The following is a 16,534-nucleotide window of genomic DNA, read 5'->3' as shown; positions in this document are numbered from 1 at the left end:
CTGTCGATTTTAAACTTAGCATGATGACTAATAAAAGAGTTAGGTACGATTTAGGAAGCCACTCTATGTGCTGATTTTAAAAAGTTTTTTGACAACATCGTTTGTATAATATAATTGACTAAGGTGGTTTTAGTCTATTATCAAAAAGGACAGGACAACCCATCCTTAAAAAAGGCTTCTACACTTTTTAAAATTTAAAAATAAAGCAGCAATTAGTGTATAATAAAAAATGACGTCACACAATACACATGACAAATTATAACATATTTATCTTAAACAGAAAATTAAATGTTTAATCAATAATATGTCTTTTTTAAAGTAATAAACATAAAAACAAAGATGAAAACAAATATACATATTATCTGCTTTACAGAGATGTTGAAATATAGAACAACTAATGAATGAATTTTCAAATTCTAACACTTTTAATTGAATCTGAGATAAAACTGCCGTTTCAGCTTTACAGTGCATTTACGCTGGAAATAGAAATTCATCGCATCCTATTATAGATAGACAGCTTTGTAATAATGAATAATGATAAGATTAAATCCAGTTTTGTTAGACCAAAGGGACCAAAGGCTAGGCTAATAAAACTGGTATTAATTTTTAATGTTTATGGAAAAATTTGCTTCAACTTGATGCTATACACGATTTTTCATTATGGCTAATTTATCGGATATTATTATGGAAATATAGATTCGAGAATCTAAAAGTATTAAAACCTTTTTGGGGGAAATTTTAGGGAAATCTAAGGAAAAACTTTTTTTTTGCCATTTTGAAGAAAAAATATAACAAAATAGATTGAATTAGATTTTTAAACATTGTTATTCAATTTTAATTAGATAAAAATGGGATTAACCGTTTTCTCTGAGATAAACTGTAAAGGTTCCAAACAGGTAATTTTGTTGTAATTTTTAGAACAAGGATGACATCATACATACGAGGGGAAAAATCATCCTTATATAAAAGTAACCTGATGTCCTTGTGTACTGAAAAATCAAATTTCACTACTCCCCAACCCACACCGTAAGCCCATTAAGATCTGTAGGGGAGTAGCCGTTAGTAAATTAAAAAGCAAGAAATTGATTTTTAATGCAAATGCACATTGGTCAGCATAATCTTCACCGCGAAAATTAGATCATTGTCTTCAATAACAAATGAAAAAAACACTGATTTTTCAAAATTTCTTATCATGACAGTAACAAACATTTTTGTTTTAAGTTTACTTTTCTTTTCAAACAATAGGGAATTTACTGTATTTAAAATCAGCGTTACCTAAGAAAATGATTGTTCTTGTTTAATTTATAAAACAATGTTAAGGAGATAACAGACAGTATTATGGACATCAGCCTCACTCAGTGCGGAGTCACCTTTCCTGTAAAGGTTAGTTATCCTATTACTTTTTTATGTTTTACAACTGGAATTCTCAAAACACCCAAATTCCACAAATGAAAAATAAAGGTAGCTGAACAATGTGTCTAAAAAATCAGCCATGTGACGTCATAGCAATGAGGGAAATGAGAGAAGAAGTGAAAAGAAAACTCCTAAAAAAAATGGATAATCCTTCATTTTTATGACGTCACAAGGCTGATTTTTTTTTATAAACTTTGTTCAGCTACAAATAAAGTTTCTTGTCATTTCATCTAGAAACACAAAAATAACTTCGATTGAAGAAAAAATTTATCAAATACAAATACCCAAAAAGTCGGACCACAAACACCACATATATGTTGAAATTAGTTGAAAAGGACAAAAACTCTCAAAATAAAACTCCAAAAACGTTTCAGATAAGAAGACAGATGGATGGACGGGCAGACAGGCAGACGGTTCAAAATTATAGAGTAGCTTTGCTACTAAAAACTTGTGTTATGCCTTGTATAAACCATTAAATAAATTCAAATAAGAAAGACATTAGAGTAACTGAGTATGCTTTTTAATGTGTTAAAACAGGGAGTCAAAAGGTCTGTTTTAAATCAACTTTTTAAAGCATTTGGTGCGTTGATGCGTAGCATTAAAAATAAGGAAAACGAAGAAAAAAGTACTTTTTCTAAAAACAACAAAGATCATAGAAGGATAGAATAAACAAACCTTTTAAAACTGTTTTGATTGTATAAAAAAGACTTTATTACAAAATAGGATCTTCCTCTTTTTTTAAATTAAAAATTGTGTTAAAATTTCATTGCTGCGCTACTTATTGACACAAATAAGTTTTCGTAAATTTTGCATGTTAAATTTTTTTATTTGCTTACACTTTTATTCCTGAAAGTTAAAATACAATATTTCAACTGAAAGGTGAATGAAGGATTGGGTCAAATGCGCTGTTGACATCACAAAATATTTTCCTATATTTTGGCTAATTTTGCATTTAAATAGATATCTTGAAAATCAGTTGAGCATCTTTATATAAAAGTAACAGGATGTTTATCTGTCTGTGTGTAATAAAGAAACTCGATAACCGCTGCACCGATATGGTTCTACTTTACAAAGAAACCACCCCCAGCAAAAAATAACTCTCATAATTTTTTATTTGTTATTTTAAAATTAAAATTCAAATTAAAATTTACAAATCCCCTTCCCCTCAATATGTAACAAAATATACGGAGGTAATATTTGTCCACAGGTCATATTTAAGGTATGCTTTGTTTTGGTCCTGGGCAGGTTTTAGACTATCATATAAGATATCAAACACTTGACTGTCCGGTCCGATCACAAACAGTTTTTGTGTAAGTTCAAGGGGGTTAAAAATTCTTTAGGAAGCCTTTTTTTTTGGGGGGGGGGGGATGAGAGGGGAGAAATTGTTCAAAATATTGTAATACTTAACTAAAAATGTTTCCTTTTAACAACGATTATAATATGACGTGCGTTTAAGTTTCATTAAATATATATGATATATTTTTCCAACTTCAAAATGTTTTTTCCTAAGAATTTTTGTTTTGAAGTGAATAATTCCTTACTTCACGGAATGTTAGATACGTAATAGGTAGACATTTCAAACATAGCAGTAAATTAGCCAAACGTATCATTGATTTCGCGCCTTTAATGTAGGGATATTGAAGAAAAAATTAAAAAGTTATTGACAACTGGTTTTTTGAATTAGTAGTAATCAGTGAGATAGAGGGGACAATGGGTTGTTTATTACACTAATCTCCAAAGTTTTATAAAAACCTTTTCTTTGAGAGTTTAAACGTTTCAACCACTAATTTCAATCTAAAAAAGGGTAAATTTGTTTATCATTATTGAAAATGTACAGCAAAACTGGTTTTGATATTATGGTTGTACATTTTAATATTCGTAGAAAACTGGATATAATACGAAACGATACATGACTTTTCGGTATGACGTAGAACCGGAATTCGGCAGATATAAATCGGTTTCGAAGCAATTCTGGGAAATGTTTAAATGTGTGTCAAAATCATTTTTGTTTTTGTTTACAAACTATGTTCCTGGCCATGAGAAAACGTCATTCACTTGTTGCAGGACTAAATAAAAAAAAAGTAAATGTACGTACATTGAAATTTCCAATAATCTATAAATCTAGGGATCTAAAGAGATAAGACAATGGCCGATAAATTGATTTACATCTCCAATGTTGATACACAAAATTACCCTTTATGTAGATTACAAGAAGTGCTTGAAACGTTTGTACAATTAAATTGTTAATTCTAAATTAAAGTTGTTAAGCCAACGAATAAGAAAACGTTATTATAAAACTTTGGGGACAAATTTAATAAACAGCCCAATATCCCCTACCTCCCTGTATAGTTTCCTAAAATAGCAACTTTGGGAAAAATAAATCCTTAAATTTAGTAAGACTACTCTTTAAATCAATTTGTCCGTCATTACTCTGTTAAATCAATATAATTTTATAGGGGTAAATTAGATTTTATGGATAATGCAGAAATGTTTGAAATATAGATCCAGTGTTGGGGATGCTTTACGTCTACTAGCAAATTGCTGCCTGCTCTTTTACAGCGACGCTATTTGCTGATATTCAAAGACCCAATTGAAAGTCGACACAAGGTCCACGGGTTGGCGGATGTACAGATATTTGGCCCCTTCCTCATCTATTGTTTTACTCTAATGATTATTCATTGTTTCTGAATATTTTCATGTAACAGCCAGGGGCGTCCAAGCTTTTTTTTTGGGGGGGGTAAAAAATTTTAGGGGGGGGGTAATTACCCCCCCCAAACTAATTTACCCCGGGGGTAAAATTTTTGGGGGGGGTAATTTAATTATGTAAAAAAAGCACCTACCTAATCTATTAAGTTAATAAGTACTATCCTATAACATAAAGTAGTAAGTAAGGTTTATTTGACTATAGCTTCAGATTTCATTACTTTTAATCAGGGATCGGAAGCCTCACGTAAGCCGCGTGTAAGCCTCAGTGAAATCGTGATTTTATCACTATAAAATTCAGTTGGATGTATAAAACGGCTCTTTAGCAGACAATCCTTCTTTCTGAAATTATTTTTTTCTGCTCACAAGCAGGTTTAAAACTGAGGCTTATGCGCGTCTTACGTGAGGCTTCCGAACCCTGCTTTTAATACTGAGTTCTCCTTTTTAGGAAAGCTTCACATAGATCCCATGATGGTTCCACAATATTATAGGTCAATCCTTTGAGTGGTTTTAGGCTATTTTTCTCCTCCCTTTTTACCCTTTAGAAAACACGAGTTCTTAGATGCTAAGGGCGCCACTACTATTCAAATATATAGTAGTATCTCATTCTTTAGAACATAACAAGGATGACAACATCCATAAAAGCGAAGCTCTGAAATGGTAGAATAAAAAAACATTAACACTTATATAGTGTCAGAACTGAATAATTAGAATATGAATGTATAAGAGTTGAAGCAAAATTGTAAGTAAATTTGTTGAAAAACTGTTTGATACAGGATAATGTTTATGGACATACTTACATTTTTAGGACTTGATGATAGAGTTGTTTCGCTTATAACATTATTCTTTGTTGTCCCCGTAATCAATATACCAAAAATCAATCGGATGATTAGATCACAAAAAAATGTGTTGTTAAAAAAGTTAAAAAATCAACATGTTTAAAATAGACGTACGGACATTCTGGTAATGATTATAGAGTTGCTACGCTTTCTAAATCGTACCTAACTACTAACGGAATCACCATGCAAAGTTTGAAATCGATAGGACAATTCTAACATGCCTAAATTAACGAAAAAAGCTATCCATCTGTGACGGAAGTACGGACTGACCCTAATTATAGAAAAGCTTCGCTTTTAAAAATAAGAATATTATGGCTATGCTAATTTGTATATCATAATAAAAGTTACACCCTTGATATATAAAAGTTTAACTTAATAATATTTTGGCTTTTTATTTTTATCTTAATTTTAATGATTTTACTCTTACTATTTCATTTTAGTAAAATAATTTGACATAGACATTTATTTTTACAAAGCCGTTATTGACCCAATTATTAATGATTTTATAAATTCAAAATATTTTCAAAAAATAAATGATTTTTGCTATTTGATTTTATTTAATATTGATATGTGTTGCAAAAAAAACAATTATAAAAAATATTTGACTATTACAATGAAAAAGCAATTCATTTTTTTTATAAACATTTACTAAGAAAAAAAAATATTTAGCATCTTACCCCCAACCATTTGAAAACACCCATTTTCATTCATAATAATTTGGTCAACCCACCGAAAAAAGCATCCTTTTGCGTCCCCTTTTTATATTCTATCACGCTATATACTATTCACCAAAAAAAAACACAACAGACGGAAAAAAATAAAATTTCATAAAAATTTGATGAAAAGTGTCAAGTATCGGGGGTAATTTTCTTCTCAAAAAGTATTCATTTGTATATTTATACTATTAACTTTCAGACAACTTCCCAGTGGAGGAGTGAGATAAACCCCTTGATTAACAACCACCCCCTCTTAGACGTACCCTGTCAAAATTGTTGGCATTTTATCGATATGCAATTTCATAAGCTTATGTCGAGTAAATAAAACAAGGATGACAACATCCATAAAAGCGAAGCTCTGAAACGGTAGGACAAACGGACATTAACACTTGTATAATGTCAGAACTGAATAATCAGAATGCGAATGTATAAGAGTCAAAGCAAAATTGTAAGTAAATTTGTTGAAAAACTGCTTGATACAGGATAATGATTATGGACATACTTACATTTTAAGGACTTAATTATAGAGTTGCTTCGCTTATAATATTGTACTTTGTTGTCCCAGGAATCAGTATACCAAAAATCAGACCAATCGGATAATTAGGTCACATACAAATTTGTTGTTAAAAATGTAAAAAAAATCAACATGTTTAAAATGGACGTACGGACATTCTGGTAATGATTATAGAGTTGCTACGCTTTCTAACTCGTACCTAACTATTACAGGAATCACCATGCAAAATTTGAAATCGATAGGACAATTCTAACATGCCTAAATTAACGAAAAAAGCTATTTAAAAAAGTAAAAAAATCAACATGTTTAAAATGGACGTACGGCCATTTTGGTAATGGTTATAGAGTTGCTACGCTTTCTAAATTGTACCTAACTACTAAAGGAATCACCATGCAAAATTTGAAATCGATAGGACATTTCTAACATGTCTAAATTAACGAAAAAAGCTATCCGTTACGGACGGACGGACGGACGGACGTACGGACGGACGGACCGACCCTAATTATAGAAAAGCTTCGCTTTTAAAAATACAATAATTAACTCACTAACCAATGAACCAATATGATTATACTTTAAAGTGAAGCGTCTTATAGGTCCTGGTAAGTTTTATAACTAGTTTTGAGACACCCTGACATCCTCTCAAAAGAAATCGCCTATAGAAATTCTTTTTCATTATTTAATGAAATATTTAATTTAGTTAGGTATCTATTTTATGGAATCTTCAGTGCTTTACAATTACATCATAGATCCCCGGGATGGTTTTAGCCCTTATAAAGGCCCAAGCAAATAAAACATGATCAAACTATTAAATTTTTTGTTATCATGGTTAAGAACTGTTTTAACTGGTTGGACTATATTGGGGTTGTCACACTATGACTTTTTTTAGGGGGGGGGGGGGGCGGGGATTACTCCCTCCCCCCCCAAAAAAAAATTTTCAGTAAAATTTTTTTTAAAGAACATTTATTTTGTGGGGGTAATTACCCCCCCCAAAATGGTTTGGGGGGGGGTAAATACCCCCCCCCAAAATGGTTTGGGGGGGGTAAATACCCCCCCCAAAATCGTTAGGGGTACCTACGGCACCCCCAAGGTAGGGGTAATATTTTTTTGGGGGGGGTATTGTTTACAAAATTTTGGGGGTGCCAAATGTCCCATTACCCCCCCCCCTTGGACGCCTATGGTAACAGCTTCCTTCCTTTCTCCCTCTGTTTTTTTTTGTAAATGTAAATTTGTCGATAAGTATACAGGGAAGAGACAAAGGTCAATAAATTGGTGTACATCTCCAATGATGATAAACAAACATATCCCTTCTGTAGATTACAATTAATGGTTGAAACATTTAGACAATCAACTTAAGGAACTAATCAATAAAAATTCAATAAAATTCCCTAAAGTTGTTATGGCAACGAATAAGAAATCGTTAGTATAAAACTTTGCGGACTAGTGCAGTAAACAGCTCAATGTCCCATCCCTAAAGTACACCGCTACTTATAAATATTCTTGTTTCTATTTTTAGAGTGCAATAGTGGATGGAAATCCTTGGGTCCTGTATGCGAATATTAGATATGTTGGATTTCTCAACTGTTTAGAGGAAGGAGTGTAAGTATTTACTTACTAGTGGCTACGCCCCTAGAGGCCACTAGTGGCTCTTTAAATGTTTGGTTTAAAAAAATAATACTCAACAGTTTTATTTTGCGTTCAAGTCTCTACGATATATATCTATGATTCGTTTTTTTTTGTGATTTCTTTTGGGAGGGTGGTGGTACCCTCCCCCCAAATAGTTATAAACCTTCCTGGAACATATGAGAAGCTACCCTGTTAAGGAGAACCCGATCGGTTCAGCGGTTAGCGAGATCCTTCGGAACAAACAAACAGACAGACAAACAAACACACATCTTGTTCCCTAGCATCTATGGGGTCTGTATTCAAAAGATTTTAATCTAAAGACAAAATAGTCTAAAACCATCCCGGGAGATATGTAAAGCAAAAAGGAGAAATTCTTCTGTTTAGAAGTTATGGAAACCAATTCAGACCATAAAAAGGGTTTGCTACGTTTTAGTCTACTTGTTTCTGTAGTTTGTATTGATTTTTTGAAATTGTTATTTAAAATAGTACATTCTTCGAAAGAGAGGAGTTGGTAAGAAGCACGCCCACCCTAATTGACCAATACAAAACTTCCTGAAAAATGTGATCATACAGGACATACATATTTTACCTCCAGAAAGACAAACAACCTGTTACTTTAGTATATTTGATTATCATCTAAGTATGATTCTAAAAGTTTTAATTTGATTCTTTTCATCTAAAACATGCTTCAGAAATTTAACAATTTGTGATTTTTGTACATTTAATACGCTAAAATTAACAAGGACATTATTTTAAATACTATTTTGAAGAAGTATGTATGTATGTGACTGCTGTTTTATCGTACTTTATGTCGTCCGACCATTTATTTATGATAGTTAAGTTAGTTATAACACTTATGAATGATGTTTCAACATTTTATTTCACTATATCAAGATGAATGCAATATAATAGAGTGGGCAGTGGTTAAATAACTGTATCTTCACAAGGCGGGGATCCTATGTTTACTTTCAATTGGGTCTTTGAATATCAGCTAATAGTGTCGGAAATATAAACACAGCCAAGTCTCTACAAAAGAGCAGGAAGCAATTAGTTAGCAGTCGAAAAAGGTATTTGGCTAGGTTCTACATTAAATATATTATAAGAATTGTAGAGTAGCTTCGCAACTAAAAAAATCGTAAAATTTTAGACAAAAAAAAGGCACAGTAAGCAATAAAGTATGTATCATTTATTTGATAGCATTTTAAAGCGAACCTTTTATGACGTAAAACTATTCTTTATGGCTATTCATTAAAGTCATTTTCTCAGTTTTGAAAGAGCTGTAGACACGTTTCGGTAACCAACCATTCTAAGGCGAGTTGGATGTGATTTTATTTTAACGTAACAATATTTTAATCGCTACTAGAAAGACCGTAAGTCCATTTAAATCATGATGAATTTCAACTTTATGGCAACTATTTTTTGAAACAATGATTTCTAGGACAACAAAGTACAATAAGCGATGCATATATCTATAATCATTTTCTAAAAATGTAAGTTTGTCCTTTAACAGTATGCTTTATTTACCCAAAATTGCAATACATCTTTTGTAGAAAGATATTTTGCTTTTACACTCAAGGGTTAAGACAATAGCAAATATATTTATAAAAATCCTAATGATGATAAACAAAATAACCCTATCTGATATAAAATTATTGGTTGAAATGCTTGAACAGTACTAGTTTGGAACCAATCAAAAACAAATACTCCAAACTTCCCTATGTGTGTGGAGTTTAAAAATATTTGGTCTCTATAAAGAAGGATAAAAAATACAAATAACAAAAGATATCAAAATTACATTATACTCATTCAATAACATTAAATACTTTTTTTATAAGCAAGTGCGATTAAATGCAAGTAAATCGAAGCTTCTTCATAGTTATTTATTTTGAATCGTATTATAGACATATATCCGCGGATAGTAAAATGAAATATTAAATTATCAATTCTATTTTGGCTAGCCCCGAGGTGCCATAGGCCCGGGCCAACTAAACTGGTATTTATTTTATGGCCTGTATTTTAATATTCGTAGAATATTTTCTGTAATTCGAAATGATATTTGACTTTTTAGTATGGCTGATAGCTGGTTCTAATCCAGCAGATAATAATCGGTTTTAAAGACATACAGTTTTTCTTTTTAATTGGTGCATAAATTAAAACCTTATCAATTACCCCCATTTAATATTATTTTCCTCTTACCATAATGGTATTAATACATATTAAGCGGTGCAGACATACATACAGACCGACGGATTAACATAAAATGTAGCCACGTTGCCAAAATTATAAGAGAAAAAAAGCATTACATTTTTTTCCCAGGTCTCAGCTGGAGATTTTTAAAAATTATCTTTTAAGTTTTATGTGAGAAAAGTGTACCTTTGCCTCTAGTGTTACGTGGTAATTCTCATGTTTTAGTTAGTGAAGCTACTCTATAATTCAATAAGAATGTCAAGCTATTATCTAACAGACCTGTATACACAAACTCTCCATTTAGGAAAACTTTCCATACAAAATTATGAAAATATATGATATCCATCACTCCCCCTTTACAAAAAATAAACAGGAATTACCCCCATATTGGGATTTTATACCCTCCAAAATTGAAACCATTCCTTAAAAAGTTGATGCATATTGGTTATGGGAGTTTTTACAAGAAAGTTTTATTTCAAAGTATCCAAGAAAGTCACAGCTAAATTGACAGACTGACGTACAGTGTGATTTATAGGCTGTGACTTACGCACAAACGGACATTGACATTAGTTAAGCGTCACTGCTAAAAAGAATTTTCTTTTCTTTCAATTGAATGAGAATTACAACGCAACAGTGTAAAGTTTTATCCTTCATGATTATTTTTTTTGGAGAAAACCAGCAGGGGGTGGGGTTTTAATTTTATTAATACAATCACAGTAGCCAGGGAGTAGGAGCCATATACTACTTGTATTAACCAACCATGGGGGTGGGGGATATGTAAATGGACTTTAATTTTTTATTGCAATAATGTAACATGTAAAACAAAAACACACCAACTTTTCTTTATTTTCTCTTTCTTCATTTTTGTCTATCTCTCTCTTTGCTCTCTTTTGGTTTCAACCACTGTTTGTAATCTTTAGAAGGAGTTAATTTGTGTATCATTGTTGGGGATGTACATCATTTATCGGCCAATGTCTTATCCTTTTAGATCAATTAAACATCTATTTTTTTTAACAACAAAAACTTTTTCAAAAATTCCTGATTTTTACCCCTCTTCAGTTTAATTCTCCCCTAATTTTGCAAAAGGAATTAATTATATTTTTTTCAAATAAAAAAAGTAGTTTAAGTACATTTTACCATTAATCCATTCCTATTGTTTTTATCATATATCATTGAAAATGATAATTAAATTAACAAAAATAAGCATGTCTGTAAGTAGCGAAGCAATAACAAAGTGAAAAAAACAACAATTTGTTAATAATGTGCTATAAATAAAGCTTTCTATTTCCATATTTAGCTGGTATCATCAAAAAATCACTCTACCTGATGTATTAACTTATGAGAAATGAAATGTATTGTTATACTGTCAATAAATCTTTCAATATGACATTTTCATTTGTAAGCTAACACTACTTTTATCGACTGAACTACGGACAGATAAACGGACAAGACATATACACAAATGGTGACTAAGGATTATTAAATTCCTCTTATTTCTAGGCATAATGATCTGACCCATTTGAAGAGTAAGATTTGCTGTGTGAAGGTTTAATTTTGTTTTCCATCATTGGTAATGTGTTGATTTATCGTCCATTGTCATATCCCTTAAGATCCCTGCATTTAATTAACGTTTTCTTATTTGTAGGCACAATGATCTGACCCATTTGAAGGGTAAGATATGCTGTGTTAAGGTTTAATCTTGTTTTCCATCATTGGTAATGTGTTGATTTATCGTCCATTGTCATATCCCTTAAGATCCCAGCATTCAATAAACTGACTCTTATTTCTAGGCACAATGATCTGTCCCATTTGAAGAGTAAGATATGCTGTGTTAAGGTTTAATCTTGTTTTCCATCATTGGGAATGTGTTGACTTATTGTTCATTGTCTTATCCCTTAAGATCCCTGCATTTAATTAACGTTTTCATATTTGTAGGCACAATGATCTGACCCATTTGAAGGGTAAGATATGTTCAGTCAAGTGTATGAGACTGGCTGCCAGTAACCCCCATGCCATACTCTACAATTCTTCCATTTTCAAAGGTAAGCATGAGGAACGTGCACAGATATTTCTAGAGGAGTGTAAGCCTTTGGGAGGGGGGGGGGGGGTGGATAAAGGGACGGCTAACCCTTACCCAATTTTCTGATGCCAGAAGTTCTTTATAGTGCCTATAAATAATGATGCCAAACGATACAAATGACCAATGATAGGCCAATACACAAACTAAATATCAATGGCAGGCCAGTATACATTTTATTGTAGACACTAAGTCATGTTCGGCATCTAAAACCCGCTCCAATACGTCCCGTGAAAAATAATTTCTATTAAACTTCTCTGAAAAAGAATGAAGGAAGGGGGGGGGGGATGGATTTCCCTAACGCTGCTAAAATCGTACTATTATTAAAACAAGGATGAAAACATCCATAAGTAGCGAAGCTCAAAAATGATGAATGGATATCGGGAAAAAATTACTACAAAGCCGTGTCATACAATAAACATTAATCTTGGTAAAATAGGAAAAACATCAAACCTTTAAAATCACGCAACATTATAATCATGAAAACCTAAATATCTAGGAATCGATCTAGCACCCCAATTAATAGAAAGATCTTAATCCAACTTGGGGAAAATATGTAGAATACAAAATTAATTATTCCCTGAAAATTTTAGCCCTGTATCTTGAAAATGAGTTAAGAAAATCATGAATCTTAAAAATATAGGAATCGATCTAGCACCCCAAATAACAGACAGATGGACAAAACAATGTATTGATTAGATGGGCATATGTCATGACAATATTCACTAAAAATTTCAGCTGTCTATCTTGCATAAGAGAAAATCACGTTTCCCCCATAGCGTTACAAACTGACGGACAGACATAGTGAATTATAGAGTAGCTTCGCTATTAAAAATATGCCAGAATGTGCACAGAATGTAGACAAATAAAATCTAACTAAGCTGTGCAATTGCATTTCATTTTATCTTTACTACCAGTAGTAATTTACAAACAAGGGGTGAGGGGGGTTATTCACAGGGAGTAAGGGAGGGGACAATGGATCGAATATTCAATTTTTAAGGAGTCTCAGACTTTGGGGACTGGCTTAAAGGGAATGTGCACGAATACAGCAGATTTTTACTGATTTTGGGGACTTGCGCATCAATGCCCCGCTAACTAGCTGAGCTAGTTTTGAATATGCAGACAGAAAAGTTTGTTATTTATCGCTGGTTTTAACAAATATTTTTTCCCAAGAAAATGTCTTTTCATGTATAGAAACTCTACTGTGATATTTATGTATTAAATAATCTAAGAACCACTTGAATTTAGGGGTCAGTTATAAATATATCAGAAGGGTTGAGGTAGTTCTAAACAAGATTTTTCTAGTGATTAATTACAGAATGTTTCCTACATTGTGATGTGTTGATAATTTAATTTTCAAGTAAATGATTTTTTTCTTAGAACTAATTTTGTTCTAAATTAGGTTACCATGATCCCTTTACAATTTTGGTAAAATTTTCTTCATAAATCTGGTTTTCATTGCTTTTCAGCGAACCCTCTTAAATTGAATTAATTGCCCATTGTCCCCTCCCTTACTCCCTGGGTTATTCAACCAATAAAATAAAGATAAATACAACTAATTATTGATCCAATTAGGTTGACCATTTTATTTTATCTTTACGACCAGTCGTAATTTACAAACAAGGGGGGGGGGGTATTCAATGTACCTAAAGCCCCAACCTTGCTAATATCGTACTATTACAAAAAAAAAACCGGCCGAAATGTGCACCTTTCTTAACTGCACATAAACTAAAGATATGTAACTAACTATTGGTCTAATTAAATTGTGCAATTCTTTTAAAAAGCAAAGCTTTTCTATAATTAGGGTCGGTATGTCCGTAGTGATTAACATTTTTCTTCAATTCATAGGTACATGTTAGAAACAATTTCAAACTTTGCATGATGATTTCTATAACAGTAAGGTACTATTTAGGAAGATTAGCAACTTTATAATTTTTACCAGAAAATCCGTACGTCCATTAATAAAATACTATTCATATGATTTTTGAAATAGTGATTCCCAGGAAAACAAGGTATGTTCTTTTCTATATCCTGTGTATGTATACATTTGTTTAGACATACAAATTAATGTTCTGCTTATTAAGTTCCGACAATCTACAAGAATTTTTGGTCGTTTGTCCTTCTTCTGACTTTCAAGCTTCGCTTTCATGGATGTTGTTATCCTTATATCTTACCTAGTTGTATTTTACAAAAACAACGAGGATAGAAAATTCAAAATATTCATAAAAGCGAAACCAGTGGTGTGCACAGGCGTTTGCCACGGGGGAGGAAGGCACACCACACGCTCCCTAAATTTCAAGGGGTGTTACATTTTATTTTGACACATCCCTTGGCTGTTTTATGGGGGTTGTGTTTATTACAAAAGAAAATAATTGGTGGAAAAACTTTTTTACTTTGTTTATTAAATTACGATTCAATAATACCCTTTTAAAAAAGAGAAGGATGAAAAAAAGTCAAAATTTAATGCTAGACCTTAATTTTATTACAGACCAATTACAGAGCTTTTCTAAAAAGAGAAAAAATGATTTAGTCAATTACTTTTTAAAAAAGACAAACAGCCATTAGTTCCAGTAATCAGGACATAAAGTAAAATGTGGAGCAGTTTTGAGAAATCTGTGCATTGCAGATACTAAAATGAATTGATTTTTTATGTGGTCTGAAAGTTTTCTAGTTTGCCTAGATAAGATTTCAAACAGGTTTCATTTATTTTACCAACATTTTATGGATATACAGAAATTTACTTAACTAAACAATCAAATATTTTAAAACTTTGCAATATAAATTTTGGATTATGGAAAGTAAACGAAGTTGCGGGTTTCGTCGTATTTTAACAGTAGCTTTTCTCCTATTTCTAGCGCCTGCGGGGCATATTTTCTAACAAAGCGGGGCAATCATTAACATTTACTTAACCTAACCTAACCTAAAATAACATTTCAAAGGCTACTGTGAAAATACTATGAAACCCGCAACTTCGTTTTCTTTCCATGACCCTAAACTTTAAATACATAAGGTTTACATTAGGTTTCTTTTTACAATATTTGTTTTGTCTTTTGTCCTAATTTTTATTTAGGGTAATTAATAAAGGAATGATAGTAGTATGTATCGCTTTGTATTATTGACAGCTTTCCGCGGATATTTTATAAAAGATAATTAGATTAAAACTCCAGGGGGCCGAAGGCCTAGGTTAATCGTGGAAATTGTTTGCGATACGAACCTGTACTTGATTTTTCAGTATAGCTGAGAAACAGTTCTAATTAAACGGAAATTAATCGTTTTACAAATCATACTACAATATCAATTAAAGAATATATCTAACATCTAAAGTTTGTTTTGTGTGCCCATCCCAATGTCATTATTTTCAAAGAATTATGTTTGCTACCGATTTGTGCTGGGACGTTCAAGCTTTTTTTTTTGGGGGGGGGGATAAATAATTTGGATATGTGGGGTAATTCAATTTTTGGGTTAACCCCCCGTTAAAATGATAATTACCCTATTATTCCTTTGGATGACTAAAATTACATAGTTTTGGTGATACATAAACTTTTGAAATATTTACACCTCGTTACCTCTCCCCTCCTTTAACGCTCTGGTTGTATATAAAAGTAATATTTTATGTATCAAATTTGCAAATTTTTAACACATTATTGTAAAATTTTTAAAGTTTAACTTCCTAACTTTCAGTTTTGAACATCCGTTTGGATCAAAGCAATTTTTCTGTCAAGCAATTATGGTAATTTTCATTAAAGAAAAACCTGACATAGAAGTCTTTTGAACGCTTATAGAACATTAGCATTTAAAGAAAAATACTTTATCGTCATAGGAAACACCATTTTAAAAATCAAGATAAATAAAAAATAAACATGGGTTGTAATTACCACATCCTAAAATTGTAAACAAAATGTTTAAATTAAATTAAAGTGATAAATGTTAAATTTGGGTAATTTTTTTTGCAGGAACTTTAATGCTTGTAAACAGTTAAGATTCTTGTGTTTTTGCACAGATACTGACAAGTATATTGCGAGGCAAGAATAATCATTTCCATTTTAAGAATACAAACAACAACATTATAAATAATAAAGTTTGTCAGTTTACGATTTTCTTCGTCGGACATACAGACAGATAGCAAGCTAAGCAATTTTGTGGAGTTTTTTGGTATATATTTAATTGCTATTTTCTTTTGATTTCTTCACCCTTCCCTATTTTTAATGTTATTTAGTCAGGGAAGAAGGTAAAGGAAATTACACAGGTACCCAAAGTTTTAGAACCAGGTTATTCTTTTTGATGGCTCAAAAACTTTGAGTACTTTTATTATATTATGATTGGTTAGTTCCACATATAAATTGTGTCTAAACTTATCAACCAATAATTTTATTTACAGAAAGGGTAATTTTGTTTATCTTTATATGGAATGTAATGTAATTTATCGTCCATTGTGCTGTCCCTTAAGATCCCTGAAAGTTAG

At 31.7% G+C, this 16,534-nt stretch overlaps 1 protein-coding gene across 1 annotated transcript in view; it reads left to right on the top strand.

Annotated features, from left to right (window-relative positions):
* Positions 1–846: 846 nt before the first annotated feature.
* LOC145324568 (uncharacterized) overlaps positions 847–16,534 on the top strand; it is a 32,965-nt gene continuing 17,277 nt past the window's right edge. The window contains exons 1-4 of the mRNA XM_080167149.1: positions 847–896; positions 1,321–1,383; positions 7,699–7,781; positions 11,931–12,037. Coding sequence (XP_080023275.1) covers positions 849–896; positions 1,321–1,383; positions 7,699–7,781; positions 11,931–12,037 — 301 coding nt within the window. The 5' untranslated portion in view covers positions 847–848. The remainder of the gene's footprint in view (positions 897–1,320; positions 1,384–7,698; positions 7,782–11,930; positions 12,038–16,534) is intronic.

The sequence above is a fragment of the Acartia tonsa genome, chromosome 7 (assembly GCF_053477335.1).
Source record: "Acartia tonsa isolate MP-2025a chromosome 7, ASM5347733v1, whole genome shotgun sequence".
NCBI classification, from domain to species: Eukaryota; Metazoa; Arthropoda; class Copepoda; order Calanoida; family Acartiidae; genus Acartia; species Acartia tonsa.
The sequence above is the reverse complement of the archived record's forward strand: the minus strand, read 5'-3'. Positions and strand labels throughout refer to the sequence as shown.